The 27,382-nt window shown below is 33.1% G+C and overlaps 1 protein-coding gene across 2 annotated transcripts in view; it reads right to left on the reverse strand.

Annotated features, from left to right (window-relative positions):
* Positions 1-15,731: 15,731 nt before the first annotated feature.
* Positions 15,732-27,382, reverse strand: part of LOC136269679 (uncharacterized) — a 29,632-nt gene continuing 17,981 nt past the window's right edge. For both annotated transcript variants that reach the window (XM_066074644.1, XM_066074643.1), the window contains exons 8-10: positions 22,183-22,270; positions 21,152-21,267; positions 15,732-16,854 (exon numbers count right to left, since the gene is read on the reverse strand). In XM_066074644.1, coding sequence (XP_065930716.1) covers positions 16,778-16,854; positions 21,152-21,267; positions 22,183-22,270 — 281 coding nt within the window. In that variant the 3' untranslated portion in view covers positions 15,732-16,777. The remainder of the gene's footprint in view (positions 16,855-21,151; positions 21,268-22,182; positions 22,271-27,382) is intronic.

The following is a 27,382-nucleotide window of genomic DNA, read 5'->3' on the forward strand; positions in this document are numbered from 1 at the left end:
TTAAAAACATCTCTGACCTGGTTTCAGCTAGATAACAACAATTGTTATAAAAATGCTGAACCTCGATTGTACACCGTTATTCCGAATTACTTATATTCTAGTGTAGGATTAAAGTAATTATTGTCGAGTATTGCATCAAATCAGGGCTATTGTTTATGGAACCAACATAAAGTATACCATACAAGCGCCACTATGTTTGAAATTTGTTTGCATGTGGCATTTTATAGCGATTTGGCCTGAACGAGAAAAACAGCCTGCAAGTCCGGGATTTTACATACTACAGACGCCTGCAAGACGGTGAATAAACACACTTTACAACATGATATGAAATAATGTTAAAACATGTTGCATTAATTTTTTCCTACTGTCAGCTGACGTGTTTGTTAAACTTTGTCCGTAATTTGTGGTTCTATTGTGTAATATCCGACCAGTATAAAACACATATCTGATCTGGTTTCAGCTAGATAACAACAATTGTTTCAAAAACGCTGAACCTCGATTGTACACCGTTATTCCGAATTCGTTATATTTTTGTTTAGGATTAAACGAATAATTGTCCTGTATTGCATGAAATGTAGGCTATTGTTGATGGAACCAACATAAAGTATACCATAAAAGCGCCACTATGTTTGAAATTTGTTTGCATGTGGCATTTTATAGCGATTTGGCCTCAACGAGAAAAACAGCCTGCAAGTCCGAGATTGTACATACTACAGACGCCTGCAAGACGGTGAATAAACACTCTTTACAACATGATATGAAATATTGAGAAAAACATGCTGTATTAATTTTATCCTACTGTCAGCTGACGTGTTTGTTAAACTATGTTCGTGGTTCAATTATATAATATCCACAAATAAACTGAACCAGTATCAAAAACATCTTAGAGACTCGGAAGCTTCAACAGTTTGAGTTATGATGACTCTCCGCTCACGCAGGTTCAAACTTTGTTTATTTTTTTAGTTAAAATTATAAAAATGATTGATAAAAATTAGTGCCTTGTTTGATGTTTGGAAGTAAATAGGCTTTTGAAAACAAGTCAACGGTCACATCATCAAATGGATAAAATTTGAGGTTGCATTTAACATACAACATACGTCCGTTGAATATTAATGTGTTCACATAATTGACATGATTTGTAAGTGACATAAAAAGGTACATGAATTTGACTGTACTTAGATTGGAAAATATTGTAAGGATGTGCTTGGCCATTGGATAACAGTATTAGTTGAAGGTAAGACACTTAATGAAATGCTTCTAATAAGTGTTTTTGCTTTTGTGCATGTTTTGCCCGCTAAGGCATGTAATCTGTAAACAGAACACATAAAAAGTTTTGATCTGGTTTCAGCTAGGTAACAACAATTGTTACAAAAACGCCGTACCTCGATTGTAAACCATTATTCCGAATTCCTTATATTTTGTGTAGGATTAAACTAATAATTGTCCTGTATTGCATCAAATCTGAGCTATCGTTTATGGAACCAACATAAAGTATACCGTAAGAGCGCTACTGTGTTTGAAATTTGTTTGCATGTGGCATTTTATAGCGATTTGGCCTGAACGAGAAAAACAGCCTGCAAGTCCGGGATTGTACATACTACAGACGCCTGCGAGACGGTGAATAAACACACTTTACAACATGATATGAAATAATGTTAAAACATGTTGCATTAATTTTTTCCTACTGTCAGCTGACGTGTTTGTTAAACTTTGTCCGTAATTTGTGGTTCTATTGTGTAATATCCGACCAGTATAAAACACATCTCTAATCTGGTTTCAGCTAGATAACAACAATTGTTTCAAAAACGCTGAACCTCGATTGTACACCGTTATTCCGAATTCCTTATATTTTTGTTTAGGATTAAACGAATAATTGTCCTGTATTGCATGAAATGTAGGCTATTGTTGATGGAACCAACATAAAGTATACCATAAAAGCGCCACTATGTTTGAAATTTGTTTGCATGTGGCATTTTATAGCGATTTGGCCTCAACGAGAAAAACAGCCTGCAAGTCCGGCATTGTACATACTACAGACGCCTGCAAGACGGTGAATAAACACACTTTACAACATGATATGAATTATTGTTAAAAACATGTTGCAATAATTTTATCCGACTGTCAGCTGACGTACATGTGTTTGTTTAACTTTGTTCGTAATTCGTGGTTAAATTGTATAATATCAACATGTAGACTGAACCAGTATTAAAAACATCTCTGACCTGGTTTCAGCTAGATAACAACAATTGTTATAAGAATGCTGAACCTCGATTGTACACCGTTATTCCGAATTACTTATATTCTAGTGTAGGATTAAAGTAATTATTGTCGAGTATTGCATCAAATCAGGGCTATTGTTTATGGAACCAACATAAAGTATACCATACAAGCGCCACTATGTTTGAAATTTGTTTGCATGTGGCATTTTATAGCGATTTGGCCTCAACGAGAAAAACAGCCTGCAAGTCCGGGATTTTACATACTACAGACGCCTGCAAGACGGTGAATAAACACACTTTACAACATGATATGAAACTAGAGCAGAGCTCGTGGCAAAGCCACGAGTAGGTCTTCCGTTGTTGCTGCGGGTTGAAAATATATGTGATATGGTGTCAAACGATCATAATGACTAAACTTTCAGTTCTGCTTTTGTTATAAAAACGTGTTGTGATTGAAAGCCTGTATATAAAACATGTTTAGAAAAAGAAAGGAAGAAAATGATTTAGGAAAACTATTTGTCGAACACAGTTTATATAATCGTTTCAAAAATTCTTTAAAAATGAGATGTTAAATGGCGAGTTAAAATTTTCAAAGGGTAGCAAGCATTGTTATAAACAGTATGTACTCATGATTCATGTCAGGAATAGTATTTTTTTTAAAACCGAATACGCCTACAAAACACGTAACCTTTTCTCTAAGATAACTTCTTTATTTAAATCTTTCTAAATTTTTGAAGACTATGTGCAAGTTTAGAATAGTTACGTGCTGACAAAATTTAGTTATTAGTCAAAATTGATGGCATCTCTGAACTTTTCTATAGGGAAACGTGTGTCGTCTGATATTATTTAATGATACGAGTAGACTTGGACATTCAAAATAATATATAATCAGCTAAAAAAAAAAGATCAGCGGGAGAATTTATGCAAAAACGAGCATCTAAATTGTACACCAGATGGTGCTGTTTCATAGAGACACCGCTATGTAACGTGAATTAAGTAAAATATCAATAGGTTTTCAAAGCGATCTGGTTAGACCATCGTTGTGGAGGCACTGTACCCGAGTTTTCGAAATATAATTCACTTCGCTCCCCATAAACCCTTGGCTAGCGAAGATGTCAGCTGACATGCTATTTTAAATACGTTAATTATGTTTATAATAGTGTGGGATTCTACCTACTTCGGACGCCTGTAAAACTAAAAAAAACATTTTACATCATGATATAAAATATTCTTTAAAAAGTGTTAAAATGCTGAATTGTATTTGAATGCGCTTGCTCCTTGGTTAGCAGTCTTTTTCAAAAGTAAGATTCTTAAAAAATGCGTCTAATTTGTATTCTGAATCTCGCGCCCTTGGCAGGAGGAATGTTAATACAAGTTATCGAAAAATTATATCATTTATGGGAACCATGAGTACTAATTGCGCCCCATCATTGACGGGCCTATATTTGTATTATATGAAGCAGAATTTATTAAACGCTTGTACCAGAAAAAATATAAATCACTCGCTGTGGCCTTCAATACTTACAATTAGTATATCGACGACATATTATTAATTAACAATTGTTACTTACGTACTTATGTTGACTCGATATATACGGGTGAACTTAAAATAAAAGATACTATAGAGTCTGTTTTATCTCTTTCATATTTGGATTCTTTACTGGAAAGGGACATAGGTGGTAACCTAAAAACAAAATTTTATGATGACTTCAATCTTCCTATAGTCAACTGTCCTTACTTATGTAGCAGTATATCTTCATCACATGCGTATGATAAAGTTTTAGTCTCTCGGTCAATTTGATACGCAAGGGCATGCTTTACGTATAAACAGTTTTAAGGCGAGGTAAGTTAAAGACACAAAAGTTCATAAAACTTTTATGGTCGATACTAGGAACCTGTCCGCAAATACAATCTTCCACTGGGTCGCATGCTGATCGACTCTTTTTTTTACTTATTGTTAGACCATAATTAGTCATCTAATTATGTAGGTTTTCTTTCAGTTTTCCGATGACTTCAAAGAATACACGGTGGGTGTGACCTGTCACAAGAGGATACTTGCACATACATGGTAGCTGATCCCTCCTCTAATTTTGTTTGCTCTGCTCCTATTTTGTAATTTTTTTTTTAATTTTGGTTTTGATTACAGTTTGTATTCGCCACGTCATTTTTATGCCTTTATTGTGTATGATTTTTGTGTGTGCCTATGGCCTGATAATAGCAAAACGCCTCAACAAATAAAACAGTCTGCAAGTCAGGGATGTTAAATACTTTGGATGACTGCAGAACAGTGAAAAAAACATAGGTTACAACCTAGTATAGAACATTGTTAAAAACTTATCGCATTAACTTTATCCTTTTGTCAGCTAACATTTTTTCTTCCAATGACCATGTTATTTCCTCAAAAGACTGAATAGATAAGTTGAAAAACAATGTGTAATTGTTTTGACCCTCTAAGTGAAAAGTATAATTTGTAAAATATACGTATGTTCAACTGTTGTGATCTCCTCAGTTATCTTTAAAAATGGCTAAGGGTTCCATAATATATGAGTTGTGATTTGCCAATGAACTCTATCATTATTGTTCGCTTATTTGGGATTCTCTTAGATGACTGTTTCAATGGAACAGCGTACATGTAATAAAGTGTCACTGCTGTGATTACTTAAGAGGAATCTGTACCCTTATAATACAAAACAATGTGATCCTATACAGAGGCCTTATCAGTGCATAAGATTCAAATGTTAAGATTCTCTCATTGAAAAATATATATAAGTACTATTGTTGTTGTTAACTTCTCAGGTAGTTGAATGAATAGCTTAGGGTACCAATGAATAACTGTTGTAATCCTCTAAGTAGACTATCAAAAGGTCGATGATTTAAAGGTTCCAAAGTACAAGTGTTGTAATCAGCTATGTTGATTGTATCAAAAGTGTAGTTATTTCTTCAGTGTAGTGTATCAGTAGCCTCGTATACTTAAGTGTTTGATCCTCATAGTAAACTGCGTCAAAAGAGCCAGGTACTAATTTGTTACTGCTGTTATCTTCTTAGTGGACTGTAGTGATGATACATCAATGCATAAGTGTTTTTACTCTTTCCTGTACTTTATCATTAGATTATGATATGTATGTGTACACTCAATTCAAGCATATCTTTTACAACATACACCATAGCATAACATAACATTGAAATCGCATAGCATAACATTAGAAACTCATACCATAGCATTAAAATCATAACATAGCATGCAATCTCATACATTCTCATTCGTCATATCATACCATAGCATACTATAGCATAGTATACAACATGCTTTTAACTCGATTTCAAATGCTTTTATAAAAAAGAACTAATGTTCACATTGCAGATTAGTGGTAAACTTTGGCTTTTAATCATTTAACATTGATATGTTTAGAGCTCCCCTGTGTATGAAGGCGTTTTTGTTTAAATCTCCTAGCATACCATAGCATAGCCTAACATACCATATCATTAACCATTCATTTCAATTCCTCATAGAATAGCATAAAATCTCCTAGCATTACATTTAAATCTCATATCATTTGAATTGCATATCATAGCAAAGCTAAGGTTGTAAAAGATATTAATGTACATAAAATGACTGTAACAGTTGTAGTTTTCTTAGCAATCTGTATTAATAGCATATATATTGAACCAATGTGTATGATTTGTGATCCTGTCAACGTACTTTTTCATTACACTGGGGCACTTCCCTCTAACTGTTGTTAGTAGATAACATTAACTTTCTTACTACATTTATCAAATATCTACGTACTGATGTAATTAGTACTGTATAAGTACAAACTGAGACGTATCTGCAATAATATGGTATTTGTTGTTTAACATGTAGGGAGAGGGCGAATTAAGTTTTTATAACCTGTGCCTAATCCCATTGCAATATATAATGCAATAAAATATGTTCAAATTAACTGTTGTTATTCCCTAAGTAACACGGTATTGATAGCATATGATAGTATTTAGATATCCTCTGATCCTCTAAATGAACTCTAACAATTGCATAACTTCGTAATGTATAATTGTTTTATCCCTCTTAGTGGAATAATATTGTTACAATGACACAGAGAGCCAATATATAACTGTTGTCATCCTTTCAGTAGACTCATTCAATTGTCATTAGTAACAATGTGTAGCTGATGTGATCATCTCCGTCGACTATATCAATAACCTACGTTACTGATGCATAACTGTTGTAATATTCTCGGTAGATTTTTTCAATGGCCTAGAGTATTAATGCATAAGGTTTGTGAATCGTGCAGTTAAATCAGTGAATAGCCTAAGATACAAATGTGTGAATATGTTGATCCTCTAAGTATTCGGTATTAGAAGCATACGGTACTTATATAAAACTTAATGAAAAGTATCAATAGCTTTGGTTTTCCTCTCAGTTGATTAAATCAATAGCAAAGGGTATCCATGTTGAATAATTGTGATTCTCTAAATACACACTAACAATATATAGGGTTCTAATGTGAAAGTGTTGTAAACCTCTCAGTTCACTTTATCAATATGCAAATAGCATTCGGTACTTCCTTAACTGCTGTAATCCCCTCAGTGGACTGTATCAGATGCCTTAGGTCCTGAATTGTAAGTTTGTAAGTGCTTGGCCCTCCTTGTGAACCGTATCAAACACTTAGGGAAATAGTGTATAACTGTTGTGATACTCTTTGTGGACAGTATTAAAGCTTCAAGTTCAAGTGTAACTGTTGCTATCTTCTTAGTTGACTGTATCAATAGCTTAGGACACAATTGTGTTTTGTGAAGCTCTCAGCGAACAGTATCATATATTTTAGATACTTATTCGTACTGTAGTTATTTTTTTCAATTATATGTATCAAAAGCTTAAAGCATTGCAACAGTGGTTGTGTTGTGATCCTGTCAGTAGACTGTATCATTATTTCAAAGTACGAATGTACTAATTTGGAAATGATGTGATTTTTCAGTGTGTTGGCAATGTTAATAAAACTAAATAAAAGCTGCTGTGATTTTTTTATTTGACTGCGCATATATCAATTAATTACGGTACATGAATATTTGTTGAGATCACCTTGGATAACTCTTTCATTAGACTTAGATACTCATGTGTAACTAGTGTGATTTTCTCAGTAGTCTGTATCAACAGCTTAGGGCACCAATGTGTATATGTTGTAATCCTCTCAATGGACGTTATCATTATTCTAGGGTACTAGTATTTGTAAGTGTAACTAATGTGATCCTCTCTTTGGAATGTACTGAATGCATATATAGAGTCCTAATTAAAATATTGTGATTTTCCCAGTGGATTCTATCAATATCTAAAGGTACTTACCCGATGTGATCCTCCCTGGCTGTGATCATTATTCTAAAATAACTAATCTGTAACTGTTATGATTTTCTAAGTGGATTGTGCCAATAGCTAAAGTTATTATGTAAAAACTCTTATGATCCTATATCAAAAGTCAAGGATACTAACATGTATATATTACTATAATTGTGATCCCCAGGTGAATGATTCCGTGTCAAAGAGTCAATGCCTCAACTGTTGGGAAACTGGACATCGGAAACAGCAGTGTAAAAATGAAAGGGTCTACAGGGTCTGTAGAAAACTGGGACACGCTCCTGGGTCAACCGAATGTAAGCATTACGTGGATCCTCTGACAACCGGGAAAGTGGTAGTGTTTCAGGGCATGTCCATTCCACTATCCAACTTTTATCCGTGTTCTATCAATGTGTTTGGTGAGAAGCACAACTCCGCAGAACATGCTTATCAGCCGAGTAAAGCAATTCACGCAGGCGACCTAGATGCAGCAAAAAAAGTGAGAAAAGCGGAAAATGCTTTAGACGCCAAAAGAATTGGACATAACATCAGGGACCCGCAGGACTGGCAGAGTGAAAAAGAGGCAGTGATGGAAGAATTAGTCAACGCCAAGGCTGACCAAATCCCCGAGATCAATACCAAATTGGAAACGTTTAACAACGACACAATCTATTCTGATGGTACGTTTGACATGGAGTGGGGTACAGGACTGGACGTCGATGCCACCTTACATACCGATCCGAAAAAGTGGCCCGGTGAAAACAAACTAGGGAAAATCTATCAAAAGATTGCTCATAAATTCGGCAGAAAACTCCGCAGTGCTTCCGTCCCGCGTACGAAAGGAACGACAAATGAGAGACAGCCCAACATTGGGGAATTGTTGAAAGATGTGCGGAATGACAAGAAAGGCAAGAAAAAGGACAAGTGCGGTGCCCGTAAGTAAGTAAAACGCCTACTAACTCTTACCAACACATAAACAATTCCTTTATAAAACTTTACTCTCTAAATGTTAGAGGTTTAAATACTCACAAAAAGAGAACAACACTTTTTGATTGGTTAAAAAATGTTAAATATGATATTATTTTTCTGCAAGAAACTCATTTTGTAAAACAGCAAGAATCGTTTTTTTGTTTACTCACGATGGTTTTGGGGAAATAGTGCATTGTTTTTCAGAATCTGTACATAGTAGGGGTGTATCAGTTTTGTTTAAAAAGAATAGTAAAATAGAGATTATAAACCATTATAAATCTGTAGACGGCAGACGATTTCTAATTGATATAAAGTATAATGATCAACAATTGACTCTAGTAAATGTTTATGCGCCTAATAATGAGAAAGATAGAATTGATTTTTTCAAAAGAGTAATTACATGGATTAATTAAAATGCGATAAATTTAGATAATGTGATGCTTTGTGGAGACTTTAACTGTCAAATAGATACAAATAATAAAGGTAAAAGCGTTAGTGTACTAAAGAAAATCTTGAAAACATTTTGTTTTAAAGATTGCTGGTTATCAGGTGGGAAAACTTACGAACAAGACTTAACATGGTGTAATGGGGATAATGTCCCTCAAAGTAGGATCGATTATGTATTTACTTCAGAACAGTGATCATTTTCAATGAATTAGACAATTACAGGTTTTCAGATCAGTTGGGTATATTTCTTGAACTCTATACTAGTATTATATGTTATGCCCCTGTCACTAAATTGCAATTAGTACTTATGAAAATGTTAGGCTGGATACTTAAGTTAACTCTTCTCTTGGAGAACAGTATGAATAGCATAGTTTATATGTATAGCTTTTTAGGGAACTAATGAATAACTGTTGTGATCCTCTCAGTTGACGGTATCCTTAGTGTAAGAAAATAATGTTTAAGTGTTGTGATCTTCTCTGTAGTCTATATCACTAGTCTAGGTCATGTTGCGATCTTGTCAATGGACTGTACGATTATCCTAGGGTACTTTTCTTTAACCATTGTGTCCTCTCAACGGATTGTATCATTAGTATAGGATACTGATGCATAATTATAACATGGTACAATTTCAGTTGATTGTATCAAAAACGTAGGATACTATTGTATAAGTATTTTAATCGTCTCATTGGAGTTTGTTAATAGCTTTAATTATATACTATGGTTTCATTAATATTTAAGGGTATCAATTTTCGTGGATAAAGTGAAAATCACAGTTTCAAGAATACGTTAATTCGTGGCCAATAACCCTATCAATACACGATATTAGTGGAAATTGCAGTTTAATGAATATTTAATTTCAAGAATAAACTTAACAACAAAATCAACAAAAATTGGTATTCAACGAATATTGATGAAACCACAGTTTTAAATTTACTTAGAGGATATCAACAGTAATTAACATTACACAGTTTGAACAGTGTTCAACCAGAGCTATCACCACATGTCATCTTTACTACCCTAGGTTTGTGATAAAATCAACTGAGAGGATCAGAACAGGTATACTTAAGTACCATTAGGTTTTAATTCAGTCCACTGAGAGGATCACATTAGTTATCATAACCTACCCTTGGCTATTGGTAAAATCTATTGAAAGGATCACCATTGTTACTAAGTTGAACACTAGGCTATACAAACGCAAAGAGCTAAATAACCATATAACAGAATACACACTCTTTCTTTGTTTTACACGATTGATAATAAAAGAAATAGTAAAAAGTATCTCCTAAAAAAACAAAACCAACCAAACAAAAACAAACACAAAACAAACAAACATCGATCATCTCCAAAAGAATGAAATCGCACGGGCAATTATTGGGGTTGCCAGATTTTTCTGTATGTGCTCAAATTGGATTGATAATGGACTAACATCGATGTACTATTGTATATACATTTTTTCAGATTGTATTGATACAAGTTTATACGGTAATTCTTGTCATTTGTATATTTATATCTGCTTTAAGTGTCTACGTACATGTCCTCATTCATAGTAATTGACAACTTTGGTTTGAGATCTATATACAAAATATATTCATGCATGCTCTCGTTTATTTGGATTAGAATACTTTTTATACCGCTTATAAACAGATAGTCATGTATACATTTTAGAACCAGGAACATATTATGCATACATTGGCAGGATAACAAAATTGTATATGTTTATATGAACGCATAATTAAGAAATAAACTTAGTGTCTACTCAAGTTATACGAGGATAACCTTGGTTGGGTCAGTTTACACTTTTAAATCTGCCAAGCGAGTTATAAAAAAGCGTAACTTAAGTAATACAAGCATATCGAAGGTAGATATTGAGTTCACTAATAAGAATAAACTAACATGCGCTTGAGGGTGACATTTCACATAAAGCAATTTTTCAAAACGAGAAAATATCTTAATTGTACCAATAAACGGCATACGAAACAAACAATCAAAAACCGAAAATAATTTGTATTGTTTTTAATCAGCTGCAGGAGTTTAGACTTCTTTCCTGTCCACTTCTCAATATATTCAGCCAGTTTTACTCAGTGGTTTTACTTTTTAAGAAACAAGGGCAGGTTAAGAATAACAATAAAAAAGTAAACACAATGTCTGCAACAAAATGTGAACAAAAAAATTAGGTGGCAGGGTATTTACAAACCATAATGTTCGGGTATTTAAAACATTTTATCGCAAGCTTAAATAGCTTATTTACTTTGAAAAATAAAAGCTCCTAAAATCATTTAGAAAAAAAATCTAAATACAATTTTTTTCAAAACAGATTACTTATCTTTCAACGATATATTAGCTAATTTGAACACCGCAAAAAATTGTAAGAATTTAAAACATTTTTTTACTTATAAAAATTATTTGTATTTTTAAAAAGAATATTTTAACAAACAAATAGAAATAACCTATTTTCTAATCTTAAAAATATTGAAGACGAAAAAAATTGACGAGAATTTTTGTTGTAAAAATGGTAGAAAAAAAATGATAACTCAATGTTACAATTCCAAAACCAATTATTCATCAAAGTTTTAAATAAATCAATTAATTACTTATTAAATTAAAAACCATTAATCAACAGATTAATTTATTAGCCAATTGGAAAAGTTTATAACAATACCAAGTTCAACTGTTTTAAAAGAATAATACTTAAGAAATGTGCTTAGATGTCCTCTATGCATTAAAGCACACTTGATCCGCTCCTGACGCAGCGTTTTGGATCTGACCCACATTCGAGTCGGAAATGACGTGTTTTGTTTTGAAGTATATTTAGCAAACAACGATGAGCACAAATCTATCGATTAAGTCTTAGAGTCGGATAAAAAGATGCATTTTTTTTTTACAGAAAATTAATAAGAATGATTAGAATACATGACATATTAACATAATAATTATCACATTTTCCTATGTATTCTGTGAATGATTTTTCGATGCTGTTAATTGCAAGAGTCACAATTAAATCACTCATAATAAGATATTTATGTTTATATTCAGCGTTCGGCGTCGCCGGTATGAAATTAAACACTTAATTAAATAATGTCAATGTGTTTATTCAACACACAGTTAAAAAGGCCCACAGTGGTTACTAGTTGACCACACATATTAAGATTTTAATAATTCATTGCTGGTAATAATAAACATTTAAGGATTAAATGAAAATTTATCGTTTAGAAAATAGTTTAATATTTTCATAGTGAAAATGTGTACTTAAAATAGAATTATCCTAACACAACACCCCCCCCCCCAACATGTTAATAAAAAATTAATAAATGGTCAGTCAAGAATAAGGCCGGAGTGGTTTTCTCCCTTCGTTTGCACCTATGTGATAGTTAAACTTAGGTGCAAAAATTCAGTAATAACTTCTAAGGACTTAGGTGCAAAGAAAATTGTATAAGCTAAATCATTTTTTTGTTAATCTTCTTTTTGTCCGAAATTCAGATGTTTTTTTCTTAAAATCTTCTTTTCTCCCGATGTCATCATGAATAATCTCTTTAAAGATACATTTTCCCTATGAAAACAACCATTGGCACCTATGTGACAACTCAGACGGTTTACACCTAAGTGACAAGATTCGGTTATATATATATATATATATATATATATATATATATATATATATATATATATATATATACCTTGAGTTTACAGGTGTAGGAAGATAATATATTGTTGTATTTATTTTTTAAAAGCTGACATTTTACAGTATTTATTTAATCCGATTAGAACATATTTTTCATGGCTATTCAGGAGTACTAAAAAAAAATTGATGTTTCTAATTTTGCAATCACTATTAAACAAATTATAGAACTCATCACTTAGCTCTCTTTAATTATAAAAATCACACACTTTTTCACTTTTTCCTATGCGAAATAACCTACCAGTTCCAATTGGCAGTCTAAGAATACCACGTCTGAATTTGCAAAATGTATACATGAGTTCAGCAGTCAAAACACAAAAATAGTTCTCAAGGCCAAATATTTAGTCTTATTAACTCTATAGTTTGAACAGTTTAATGAATTATGTATTTAAATTTTCCATTCATCAAAAAATAGATTTGTAAAGTATTGTGTCACAATTTTAGATAAATGCAATATATATTCAGCAGGGAGATTAATTTCTCCAACATAAACATAACCACAAGAAGTTAAATCATCTTTAACACAACATAACTATTTCGAATGATAAAAATCAGCAACAACATCAAGTTTTATATATAATGTCATAAAGGTATACATGAACAAATGGTTTCAAGACATATGAGAACATTACTGAGGATCTGAAACCACTGAAGCAGATTTGCTCGCCCGTCGTTACAAACAGTACTCTTCCCATGTTAGTATTAACAAGCTGTGGTTGCATTTCATATACCAATAATTTTGGTGAGCAGCAGTTGTATCTCTTTGTCCTTAGTCGTACAAAGTTCATTAGATTTTTCCAGAGAGCGCCCAGCGATACAATCTCAGGTGACAGGGGACGGGTTTTTTTCATACAAATCACTGTAGTCAGGAGATGAGTGTCCGGTACTCTGTAACTAGAATTTCCTTTGTTCCCATTCAGCAAAAGTACCTTCAATTCACTCGTTATAAAGCCAATCGCCATTTTCTGAGGAAAATTGCAGTACTTGTAATGAGTAGCCTTTTCTACAAAGTGGTTTTTTTTCGAGATTTCGACCCTTTCATATTTCTTTTTCATGATCTTTCGGCTTTTTAGATCTTCCCTAGCTAATTCCCTACAAAGGGTTGACCTTCCGTGCCTTGTGCATGTTGCACCATCACATGTCAGAAACTTACCGGTGTATAGTTTACAATGTCCCACCCACCTACTTTTTGTGTCATTTTACATGTACCTCCTGTCTGTAACTTGCAATTTCACTGTGTAAAATCAACACAACAGTTATAGCCGCAAATTTCGCATTTTACTTCTAATTCCAATGTACTTTACTTTTAGGGGGCTACATATTGCATATCAATTTCAACAAGAGACATCCCTCTAACCAATGATAATCATTAAAAAAAAAATTCATGAATTTTAGCAGCACTTATAAGCCTTCAAGTACAGCAACTCTCAATTTTACAAAAATAATGTATCCGAAACTGTCCCTTGCACCTCGGATAAAGGTGGCAGGGGATAGTTTTGTACTAAAGACCCGGTCAAATTTCTTAAAAATTAGTGATAGGTGCTGTTTGATGAGATATTTTATGAATAAAAATGAATGAAGTAATTATCAGATACATTTCCTGTATAGCAGAGTGCTTGCTGAGAAAAATGATGTGCAATATGTAGGTGTCACTATGATGCTTAGGATAGACATAGATGCAAATGCGAAACTAATACATGCTGTGATATGCTGAGGAAATTCCGCTGGTAAGCAGTAGGGTTTAGGAGAAGGTCTGTATCTCAGAACGAAGGTGATTGACCCCAGATCAATTGGTGAAATTTCATCAGGGCATACAATTATCTACCAAATGCTTTGTAATTTATCTCCCTCGCTCGGGACTGGGAGGGGCTGTAGGGGTGCGGATGAGGCCCAAATTTTGAAAAATCAAGCCAAAATCTTGCAGGGTCCCCAGTGTGTTTTTAGTGCATCTGCACTGCAATATGTAGATTACATGCTCTGGGTGGGTCTATTATTTAAGCTAGGGGTATATGAAGTGTAATTAACCAGCCCTCATGAAACTGTCCCCCCTTATTTATTTACATTGACCTCAAGTATATGTCTACCCCCTCGGTACATGTTAGGCACTCAAAAAAACTGTCCCCTGCCACCAAAACGACTATTTATCAAACCGGCGTACGCAGAATGCGCCGGTTGATTTGTGGTAACCCGACTTAATGCTTCATTTGATCGTTCGCTGATGTCGCCGGTATGGAAAGACGATCTTTTTTCAAGTATCATTACATACACAATGATTTTTAAACATTATAAAATGAAATAAGTACTTCACGTAATGAATTTATAGCCTAATATCAAGATGTTGAACTGCATAAAAGTGTGCACAAGAAGGTGGGGGGTTATACATAACGTAACGATTGAATAAAGAAGTTAAAGAAGTTGACAATTGGACAGTGTTAAAAACAGAAGAAATTATTTATTTTTGTAAATTCAGCAGCTCCTGAAACCTATTTTGTTTTGGTTTCCTTAAATAAAACTTGATAATTCGATTTTATTTCATGTTAAAAAATATACACAAATAATTTTTTGATAAGTCAGTCCCACCCATTCCACTAAAAAAAGATGCTGTATGCTTCTCTTTATTGCACATTAACCCTCGGTCTCTGTTGAGAATACATGCCTTTTCTCTAAATTGAAAAATCAATGCGATACAACCCAGAGAAGAGGACCCATAACTTATGTCTCGGTCACTTAATGATACAGTATGTATACCTCTCTGATGATTAAGCTATAAGTAGCAACTGAACACGGCTGGTCAATCCACAGACCGTCACACCAATGTCTAATATGGGTTTGATCGGGCGTTGTTACCTCCAATGTTTAACAGAAATGAATTGTCGTTACCAAACGGTTACAGTACTGACCGTATAGCTACATGTACGGGCGCAGAGGAGATTATTTTCTGTTTATTCGGTGTTCGATCATTTTTGTACGTAATAGCCCACCTCAATTTTACAGTGTTAAGAAAAATTGTCTGTTAGCATTCAACATATCCACTGCTTCTATGAACCACTTGATGCATTTAATAACCATCAAATTCGGATTAAGTAAACAACGCTTGTATTGATGTTTACGACAGTTTATTTCCTAAAAAAGCATTTATTTTGTAAATATTGAACAAAGTATTTAGACAAAAAACTAATAAGACTTTTTTCCAATAATGAAAGAGAAACCAAACATTGATTCATAAAAACCCATTTGTATGGTTTTAATCAGATGTAACATGGTTGTATCAAAAAGTAAGTAAAAGTATAATAATGCAAATAGCTGAAGTATGAACATAATCATAGTAAAATGATAATATCTGTAGATGCATGATTAGGAGAGAGGCAGTTTGTTTAAACATACCGCTTGTTTGTTGTGATTTGTTCACGACTGGAAGACATCATCATAAACACAATAACTAAAATCATAAAAATGTAGCCATTAAAACCCAATGCTATAAAAGCAACATACACATTATGTATATTCTCCATTTATGAATGGAATACAACATTCATTTAAAACATCATTCAGTCATTTTTACACAACATTCATATAGTTAACTAACCGTTACAAAAAAAACTACTGAACCAAACATTTCAAATTCGGTAATCGAATCTGAAAAAGTGAAAAAAATTAATTTTAATTATAATTTTTACTTGAACCCTTTTGAACCTTTAATACAACTTTTTACAAATACATCAACATCTATGCATTGAAATAACCACAAATAACAATTGCATAACGTTTTTCTTAAGCTATTTCACTATGTTTAATCTTCAAACACTTTCCAAATGAAAATAATTTCTACAAGCACAATGGACAAGTGACGTTTTCAGCAGTAAAATGAAAGGAACACGGTATAATAAAACATTGTTCTTGATTTTTCAAACGATTCATTCTGTAGTAAAGGATTAACTAACAAACAAGTATACGTGCTTGAGAACTGTTTAACAAAAAGCCCAAATCATATTGTTCATATAATTTCCTTATCAAAATTGTGTTTTATGATCTCTCTCCAACATTGCTTAACTACGTGTTTTATCCTAGGTCCAAAATAGTATTTCTATCTTTTTATGGACTGCTTATATTCACCAGAGGTAGGCATGTTGATTAATATCCTTAAAAGGCCTTTACAAACGTCATCAAGGCAGCAACCAGGATAAGGACAAAGGAGGGGAAGGCCTGGGTTCCTGCACCTGTCATGGGTAGAAAAGACAGAGTTAACACATGTCAATAAACGAAAGTGAAAAAAGACAAGTAGACAAAAGTAACACAGGTAAAACAAAGGGGAATAAACAAAACAAAACAGACAAGGTAGCAGTGGCAGAACGGAGCATATAGCTATCAGCTGGAATTTTTCTTCTCAAAGCAAGCTTTAACCTTCGTTGACTTGTTGTAAACCCATGCATTCTTCATACCAAAAATACTTTAAAGGGTATAAATAAGGGGGCTATAAATATTTTGCTATCCGACGTCCGTCTGTCCGTAAGCGTTTTGCATTTTCTTACGTGCTATCTATTTTCGCCAAAGACCACTTCTTGCTAATGCACTGTTCTGTCATTTTTCGTTTATACTAATCATTTTATGTGTTGATAAAATGACGCAGTAATGCACTTGTCAGTTTATTGTTACGTCAATTTTCGTTGCGTCATTTCTCGTATATGATTTTGTTAATAAAATGACGTAACAATGTACTGGCGATGAATGTGCGTACGAAACTTCTCCAAAACAACTTTTTGAATTTTGACCAACCTTGACACAAAACATTATTGGGTAATGGGAATTCAAGTTGAAATAAAGGGTCAAGCCCTCTTTTAAATGTAAAACATAGGTAATCACAGATTACAAAGCTCACCGAGATGAGACATCACCCTTATGAGACTTCACCTTTATGAGACCACCTTTATCATATTATATGAAAATCACACTTGATGATCTTGGATATTCATGGATTCTGTTTTGACACAATATTGTATATCATCTGTTAAAAAATTGTATGATAATCATATGTTCATATGTTAATCAATACAATAATATAAAATTAAATATTGCATCCTATCATATTTACCACATATATCATATAATACAATAAAATACCATAACAAACAATGATGAGATATGATATTGTAACGTATGATATGATATTGTATTGTGTTATACGTTATTGTATTTGATCACATAATACAATATCATAATATATAAAACAATATAGTATTATATTACAATATCATATTACATAATACATCATAACATTGAAACATATGATATTATACTGTATTTTATAGTATGATATTGTACGATACTGTGTCATATTTGATACATAATATGATATTGTATCATATGATACAATATAATTTGATATAACATTGTATCATATTTGATTCAAATGATACAATATTATGTGATAAAGTAAAATATTATATAATACAATATTATATTATACATATTGTATCATATGATACAATTATATATTTTACAATATCATAAAATACAATTTCATGTGATAATATATCATATTATAAACCAATATCATAGTATACAATATTTTCTAATATGATATTATATAATATTACAGTATCATATTATACAATTTCATGTGATATAATTCTATATTACAGAAACTAATATCATATTATACAATATCGTATGATACAATATTATAGAATATACAATATTGTATCAGAGGATATAATATTTTGCAATATCTTATCTAATAGTATCATGTGAAAAATAATAAATTAATAATACAATATAATATTATACAATATTGTATCATAATATACAATACTATACATAACGATATCATAATACAATATCATAACATAAAATATAAAAAAAATTGATACAATATCATATCGTATCATATAACTTTTTATAATATTACATATGATATTATATTGTATCATATTAAACAATATTGTTTCATACCATACAATACTATATCATAGGAATCATGTTATTTCATTTATCAACAAACACATCTATCTATCAAGCAGGTTTGAGTGAGGTAGGAGATTTCTTAAGCATCCTTGATAATGGAGATCAGGCTCTGCATCTGAAGCAACCTCTGCGTTTCATTTATAATATAGTTAAATCAACTATGCAAGCCATCATCTATAAAACATATGACCTGTTCCAAAAAAACTAAACCTCATCCAGCATCCGAAACCTATGGCTCAGATTCAGCATTCAAGCCTGTCAGGTGCATCAGTATACATAAGACGCATCTCCATGCAAGTTTGGTGAAGTTCAGACCAGTAATAACTAAGATATCATCATCAGAGGGCACTAGCAATTAAAACCTATGGCTCAGATTCAACATCAATGTCTGTCAGGTGCATCTGTATCATAAGACACACCATCCATTCAAGTTTGGTGAAGTTAGGACCTGTAATAACTAAGATATATTTTTTAGCATCCTTGATAATGGAGATCAAGCTCTGCATCTGAAGCTTCCTCTGTCATTCATTCATATTACAGTTTAATCAACTATGCAAGTTTGAAATAGTACTATTATCTATCAAACATGTGACCTGTTCCAAAAAACTTAACCATACCCAGCATCTGAAACCTATGGCTCAGACTCAGCATTCAAGTCTGTCTGGTGCATCAGTATCATTAGACGCACCATCCATGGAAGTCTGGTGAAGTGAGGACAAGTAGTAACTAAGATATAATCATCAGAGGGCACCTGTTTCAAAAACTTTAACCAGCTCTAAAAACCTTAACCTCCTTCAGCATCTGTAGCCTTTAGCTCAGATTCAGCACCCAAGCCTGCCTGGTGCATCAGTATCATAAGACACACCATCAATGCAAGTTTGGTGAAGTACGGACCAGCAGTAACTTAGATATTGCTATCAAAGGGCACCTGCAACAAAACTTCAACCTGCTCCAAAAACCTTAACCTCCTCCAGCATCCGAAACCTATAGCTCAGATTCAGCACTCAAGCCTGTCTGGTGCATCAGTATCATAAGACACACCATCCATGCAAGTTTGGTGAAGTACGGACCTGCAGTAACTTAGATATTGCTATCAAAGGGCACCTGCAACAAAAACTTTAACCTGGTCCAACAACCTTAACCTCCTCCAGCATCTGAAATTCAGGACTCAGATTCAGCATCCAAGTCTTTCAAGTCCATAAGTAGGTCTAGATGCATCATCCATGCAAGTTTGGTGAAGATAGGACAAGTAATAGCTTAGATACAGGACCTGCAACAAAAACTTTAACCAGGTCCGGACGCCGACGCCGACGCCGAGGGTATAGCATAAGCTCCCCCTGACTTCGTCTCGGTGAGCTAAAAATTCAAAATATTGAAAATTTCGTGGTATTTGCCATAAGGTCAGAAAAGCTGAAATTTTTGTGTAGGCATACTTAAGTAGCGTTAATTCAAGTTTTAAGAAATGAATTTAAATTTTTTTCTATTGATCGACATAGCAAAGGAAAACTGATCGGTCAATAAATAGTAACAATTATTAAAACATCAGTTCTTATCATTTAATAAAACATTCTCAAATCTTAAAACTTGAGGTGTCATTGAGCAAAAATATAAATAATGTAACTGAAGTGATGCATATGAATGCTAAACAATACCGCAACAATATTCAAAATGGCTGTGCCTTCAGCTGATGCAGAGCTTTTTAGCTGAATTTAATGAATGAAACAAATAGTGAGTTAAAATCTGAACCGGCTGAATTGAAACCGAAAGGATGGCTAGTGATATTATTCACTGTGCAACAAGATTCTTTAAAAATAGTTTTAATGTGAGATAGATTGCTGAAAACATGCAACTGGGCATAACCACGATGCAAGAAGACGCGATCATGGAGGAAAGTAGTTGATATGTCGACAGAGAATAGTATGTATGAGCAACTTTTGTAAAAGTTGCGGTAACTAGATAGCCAGTGAGGTACTTAAATGGTATACCTTCCGTTTGGAATACGCTGCTCTGAAGATGGGAGCTGACGCACTACTCATCACTGTGCTCTACAATGCTTATTCTGATGACCGATCATGTACGTGTGTTTATTTAAAACTCATCGTTAGCAGTGTTACCGTAAACATGCATAGAACTATAGGTTCTTTATAACGATTCCTGAAATTAGAACAGCCAGCCTCGCCATTAATGTTGATCTTCGCCTCAAGCATACTTAATTTTCAATTCAGTGAATTAATTTATGTGTTTTAAAGTTAAACTTTAAATTTTTCATATTTATAAAGTTGTATTTTGTTTGCTTACAATTAAACAGACACAACTTTATATTTAGTTGACATTGTCTATTTTGGAAATTCTCGTTCTATAAACAGTGTTCAATCAGTAGAGAAAAGTAAAGCGGGCAAAAATATCAAAGAAATTTTTCGACCAATCAGAAGCGCCAATATATCTTCTATTTAATTAATATTAAATGATTTTCTAATCATGATCCCTAGGGGTAGGGTATGGTCAAATTGGGGGTCAAATCTAAATTTTGCTGAGTTCCCTGAGGTTACTTACTTGTACATTTGGCTACGACGTCCTGGAGACTGGTCTTGCTCTGGTCATACGCATAGTTCCCCTCACACACAGTACTTAAGCCCTTCAAACAGGTCTGAAGAGTCTTTGCGTCTTCACTGAAAAACAATCAAGATTTTCTCTAAATCAATTCAATTTTACTTCCCATTTCGAAACATTCAACGCTGCATGTGTGTTAAAAAAAAATTCGACATTTCTTTCAAATGTTTTTCTTTATAAAAAAAAAAATAGACCTTGTGGAGTTTCAAGAAAGGTCAACTATTTAAAAAACAATGTGTGAGGTGCAGATGAAAAATAAAAATAAATGTGAGTATATAAATAGTATACTTTTTGTGTTACTGTGGACACCAACAAAACTAGAGGCCAATGGACCATAACGCTAATCAGAACAACAGTTTATGTCTAACAAGTTTTGTTACACCCAAACATTTGACAAGGCATAAAAGCAACATATAAAATGTAGATCATGGAAACCCTATTTTTGAAGATATAAGATGCGTCGATAGACCAATCTTATTAATCTAGAAGGCTCAATGTATCAAGAATAATAAAACAGCAAGCTTAGACCTTTTTCTCAACAAATGGTTGTAGAGAGGACACCAATGAACCACTTTCATATTTTTCAGATTTTTAAATCTTCAAAATAAGTCTGCAGCTGCGCAGTTGTTTAAAGGGATTAAGAAGGCATTGTCCTGTTCGTGTATGCATAATTTGCATACAAAACATGTTTAATCTTATATTTAAAGCTTTTATACCTCTTGGCAACAGTTTTGGTCAGTTTCGGTCAGAAACAAGCCAGTTCAAGAAATGTTTACATTCTTATCCTCAAATGTACAAGATGGCCGCACACCCCCTTAATGTAGAGTCATCCAAACAAAAAATAAACACGAACGCGAAGTTCTGATAAAAAACTGACTTGCTACTTATGCAATGGTTTTGAGGTTACCAAGGAAATAATCGGACTATTCCTGCGTGCCTTATTCTAATCAATCTACAATAAATCATTAAAATACCAGCTTGGCTCAGGCATACTGGCTCCTGTTGTGTCAATTCCAGCATCCTTGTAGCAGTTCTGTAAGGGTCCGGTACATTCGCCACCACCTTTAAATTAAACAATAACAACAAATTATTTTGCACGAGAATATTTTAAAAAGATTAAAAATAAAATATAAGCCGTCTCTTGACTGAGCGCTGTTCAATACAACCATGTTATAGAGACCTAATGAATTCCAAATATTCACTTTAAACATATTAAAATTGCCATTCATCCTAAGCGTGAAAGAGGTAAGAAAAAAATGAAAATACAAAAAAAAAAAAAATATATCAAGGTTTATATTTGTATTCAAGTAGATTTAGTCTCTATTGACAACTATTTAAGGATGTCATCTGAAATTACTTAAACAAAAAAATTTAACAAAAGCATAAAAAGATTATTTGATCACATGAGCCTGCATATATAATTAATTATTTTAAACCTTTTAGGGGAAAACATCTTTGTTATAATTAGAACAATGTCATAACTTATTTGAAATAAAACTAGTTGACTTTGTGGTAGGCAAGTGTGTTTTGTAAATGATTAAGATAACTAGAACTGTCCTAATGGGACTACTACCCCGGCAAGGCTAATTTCAGATGGGACAAATAATTGAATTGAATTAAACAAAATTCTAGAATTGTAAAAAAAAAAAAAAGTTAGAAAAATTTAAATCAAAATTGTCAGAATTTCACTGTAAATACAAATGTATAAAAGTAATACATTTACAAATTTATGTATCTGATGATATTTTTTTATTAATTGTTTGAAAGAAAAACCAACAAAAAGACAATAACCCCTCCCTTTGCAGTAAATGGAAATACCGGTAGCCAAGTAATGCTCTTCTGTTGATAAAACTTTGAATGTCTTTCTAATAAAAGTCTTGACAGATGCAATTAGTTGTTTCAAAATTTCCCCACTTTCTCCTGGGTACAATGGAACTCCATATCAGAAAATTGATCCCATAAGACTATGATTTTCTTTGATGAGCTTGTTAAATTTAATAAACTCCCAAAACATTACCATAATTACCATACTATGTAAAAATATGTAAAAAAAAAAAAAAAAAAAAAATTTAACTAGATGCTGTCATTAGACAGTAATACCCGCACCATGTGTTTGCCCCTAAATAACACTGTTTTATACCAGTTTAATTAAAAATGAAGGCTACATACAAACTCCGGTAATACATTTAAAAATTATAATTTTCATAACTGAAGGATGAGATCCCTGCCCATATGATAATACACATCGTGACATGAGCAGCACTTTATGTGCAATTTGGGGTAGACCTGTTTGCAGTGAATTTTCAGTTAATCAATAATCTTAACATTTTATGTCATAGGAAGTATAATGGTCTATATAATTATTACAAACAAAATTAAAAATTAAATTATGCCCCCTCCCCGTGGCGGTTGCCGGTTTTAGATTTGCTTCTGTGTGCCTACATGAACATCATCGTGTGCACAGATTTAGAGAAGGGGTGGGAGTGAGGGGTCCAGACCCCCCCTCCCCATGAAAATTCGTAAATTACCAAAAATACACCTTGGACCCCAATGCTCTTACAGACATGTAAACGCTCTAACCCATTGCGCTTCAATGTTAGGTAACATTATTTGGGGGGTAAATATTTAATCAATAGTCAACATACTTTATTGTTTATCTCAATAGGAAGTATACATGTACATCACAATATGCAGGTGTCCTGCACCACCTTAAAGCTGTTATTTACCTAATAAAATAGTGCAAGTGGATTTGAAGAATAGGTCATAAAAATACATGCATGTTACAAATGACTGATCTTTGTCTGAAGTTACGTACACAACACAGGTTTGCATGTCTCATTAACGGGTACTAGTTTTACCCAGCTCTTCGATTAGATGGGTTCACGTGTATACATACATGGGTGTTGCTAAAACGCGGAACGGAAAACGGAACGGAAGGAAAACGGAAAATCTTATCTAATGTTATTTACCTCATAGATTTGTTAAGTATGCTAAAACGATATACTTTATGTACCTTTTTAATTTTTTTTGAAAGATTAGCAATATTAGATTATTTATTCAAGAATATTTATTTCCTCAAAATTAACAGTACATGCATTGACCACTATATTCTGTCCCAAAATATCCTCGATTCACTTTTTGCTGTATATTTATATATACCTCAGGGTTCAAGCTATTCTCTTTTAGAAGCATTAAACATTCTCATTATTCTTTCTTTAAAACGTCCTCTCTAGCTTATCAGCTGGTATAAATACACGGCTAAAAATAAAGAAGTCTACGGGGTTTTGCATTTTAACAGACCCGGATGATGGTGTTGAAAAATTGTGCAAGGTCTTCTGAGTGACTTCCAAATGGAGAAAAGATGTCAACATTTTCCATTATAAATCGTCCAAATGTGCTGCATGAATATTTTGGGATCGACAGACTATAGTCCCAATATATAATCGGAAAATCAAACCAGGCAACGTCTAGAGCTCTCTATTCGGATCATTTGTATATAGCTGCTGGAATAAACAACTGCATGCTTTGTAATGCAAACGTAAACAAAATTGCATTGCTAAAAATACTAGTTTCACAAATTACTAGTTTCACAAATTACCGGGTATTTTAATGTTTACTGTATTTTAATTTTTTAATGTCGTCAGTCCTACAGTTTTTTTCTTCCATCTCAATGATACTGTATCGTCTGTATGATAAAAGATCGTCTAGAACACCGAAAATTCAATTTTGATGTAAGTATATACATGTACATCATATTTGAAAATAATATAAAAATACTCAAAACACGCATAAAACGCTTTCACTAACTGCGTACGTTACGCTAATATGCCAGCAATACCATATAAGAGAAATAAGTAAAAAGTTATAGCTAATTTGCTCGTTTAATCATGTTAATGTTTCACAATTCGTATACATTTGATTTTTCCGTTTCGTACTCAACTAAAGCCAAATGAATACAATGCTATAATTGATAGACATTCATATGAATATTAATAAGATAGCAACATGTTGATAATCATTCATTAGATATAAATAAAAGATACAAAGTAAATCGTTTCTGGCCAGTCTATACCCTTTTTAAGGGATAAACGTGATGATATTTTCCATTCCGTTCCGTTTTCCGTTCCGCGTTTTAGCAACACCCATACATACATGTCTGTTTTCCGTATGCAGAAAAGGATTAGGCCTAAAAAAAAAAAATAGGTTTGTTTCCGCTTTCCCGACCGACCCTAACTTAAACCCGCCGACCCAAAAAAAAATTTCGAGTTTTTCGTAAATTTCCGTTTTTATCCGTTTTTTGTTAAAATTTCGTTTTTATCCGATTTAAAAATTTATTGTGTCCTCCAAATTTAAGTCGTAAAAACGCTTATAGAACTTATTGAGATGTCATCAGTGTTGTGTAGATGTTTGTTATTTACAAATGGCAGCACATGTCGTGCCAGTTGAGCTCGAGAAATGTTCCCACCAGCCGGGGAAAAAGTTCATCACATCATTTAAATAATGACAACAAATACTTGTTTTTTTTTTTATCTTACCCAGTTTAATAGATAAATGGTTTAATATGCACAATTGAACAGATGGAGAGGGGAAAAAAAAGATTAAAAAAAAAAAAAAAAGCCGACCGACCGACCCTAATTTTTTTCAGCCTGAAAGCGGAAACAAACCTATTTTTTTTTTAGGCCTTACGGTAGTTAAGATCAGCTAAAGGAATTCATTATTGTGTTTTAATTGGATTATCATTATGATGTTGACCAATTTAGGTAAGCATAATACATGTAGTAGCAGTAGCACAATATAATAAGATGCCAGCATGGGATTCCTGCCAGCATACATACACATGTATATAAGTTCTACTTTCACTTTCTAAATGTAATCTCCCTTTGACAGCATACTGTATCATCATCTTTTAATATTTAAATAAGCTTATCATCGTTACCTATCCTATCGCATTTGTAAAGTTTCTGTCATTTTAGTTGCAAAAGTTATTTTTTTCATTTGTCAGACTGCATGCACTGTTGAGTTGACCCCATATTGACCCTGTATAAACAATTTCTTATTAAATTTGTGTATTTCATATGTAAGTAAGTGTAGACACTTATATTTTTTATATGAGTAATAATAGGAAGGAAGGAGTATTTCTTTCTTAATGTATTATAATGCATCAAATACAATGTAGGTCATGACCTTATGGGACTGTTCTGACCCCACGAAACAGGAAAATACAAAATATCTTCTAAAGTCATTATGATGCATCAACTGGTGTAAAGTACATTAATGACCCCCAGGTGTTGTCTTTAACCCCCCCCCCCCCCCACCCCCCCCCCCCCCCCCCCCCCCCCCCGCCTTTATGAAATAGGAAATGATATGATACACTGTATATTTTGTTAACTTCTGAGATCTGAGATCCTCATCCCTAAACCGTTTAATTTATTTTTGCTCTTTGTGTCATTGCGCGTAAAATTGTATTGTAAGATTATGCCCCCTTGGAGACACCCTGACATTTTAGAACTAGAAATAATAATGTATTTTATCTTATTCATATGTTATACAGTAGTGTTTGATCCATGTGGGTAATTCCTAGCCAAATGATGTCACTGCTTTGTTTAGGAGACTTTACAATTGCCCCAAATAGGTGAATACACATGGCAGTGATGCATATAACATTTTGTTTATAAATCTTAAAAATTGAATTAAGCAATTTCCAAAATGTTAATGTGAATCACGAGAGAAAAAGCAATCAAGAAATGATTTAAAATTTGCTACTGTACACATGTAAGAATGTATTAAGAAGACTGAATCTTTATAAGCAGGTTAGATTGGGGGGGGGGGGGGGGGGGGGGGGGGGGGGATGAATGTGGAGTATAAACATTTATAATTTGAATCATTTATTGTTATTAATTAATTTTAACTTGTCAATGAATACTACTTATTGATCCCAAGGTAGAAATATGACCTCTGATCGTATCTCAATAGATCATTTGTCAATTATGCAAGGTGTAATGTAATTTTTTTTAAGAATAACATTTTTTACCAGTTTATAAAAGTTTTTAGACACCCAAATTATATTTTGATTTTAATAGATTATTCGACAAGGAAGGGGGGGGGGGGGGGAGAGAGAGAACAGTTTATATTTGAGTTTTTGTTTGGGAGTGGGGGTTCCAAGTCATATATTTG

Source organism: Magallana gigas, chromosome 2, assembly GCF_963853765.1.
Source record: "Magallana gigas chromosome 2, xbMagGiga1.1, whole genome shotgun sequence".
Classification (NCBI taxonomy): domain Eukaryota; kingdom Metazoa; phylum Mollusca; class Bivalvia; order Ostreida; family Ostreidae; genus Magallana; species Magallana gigas.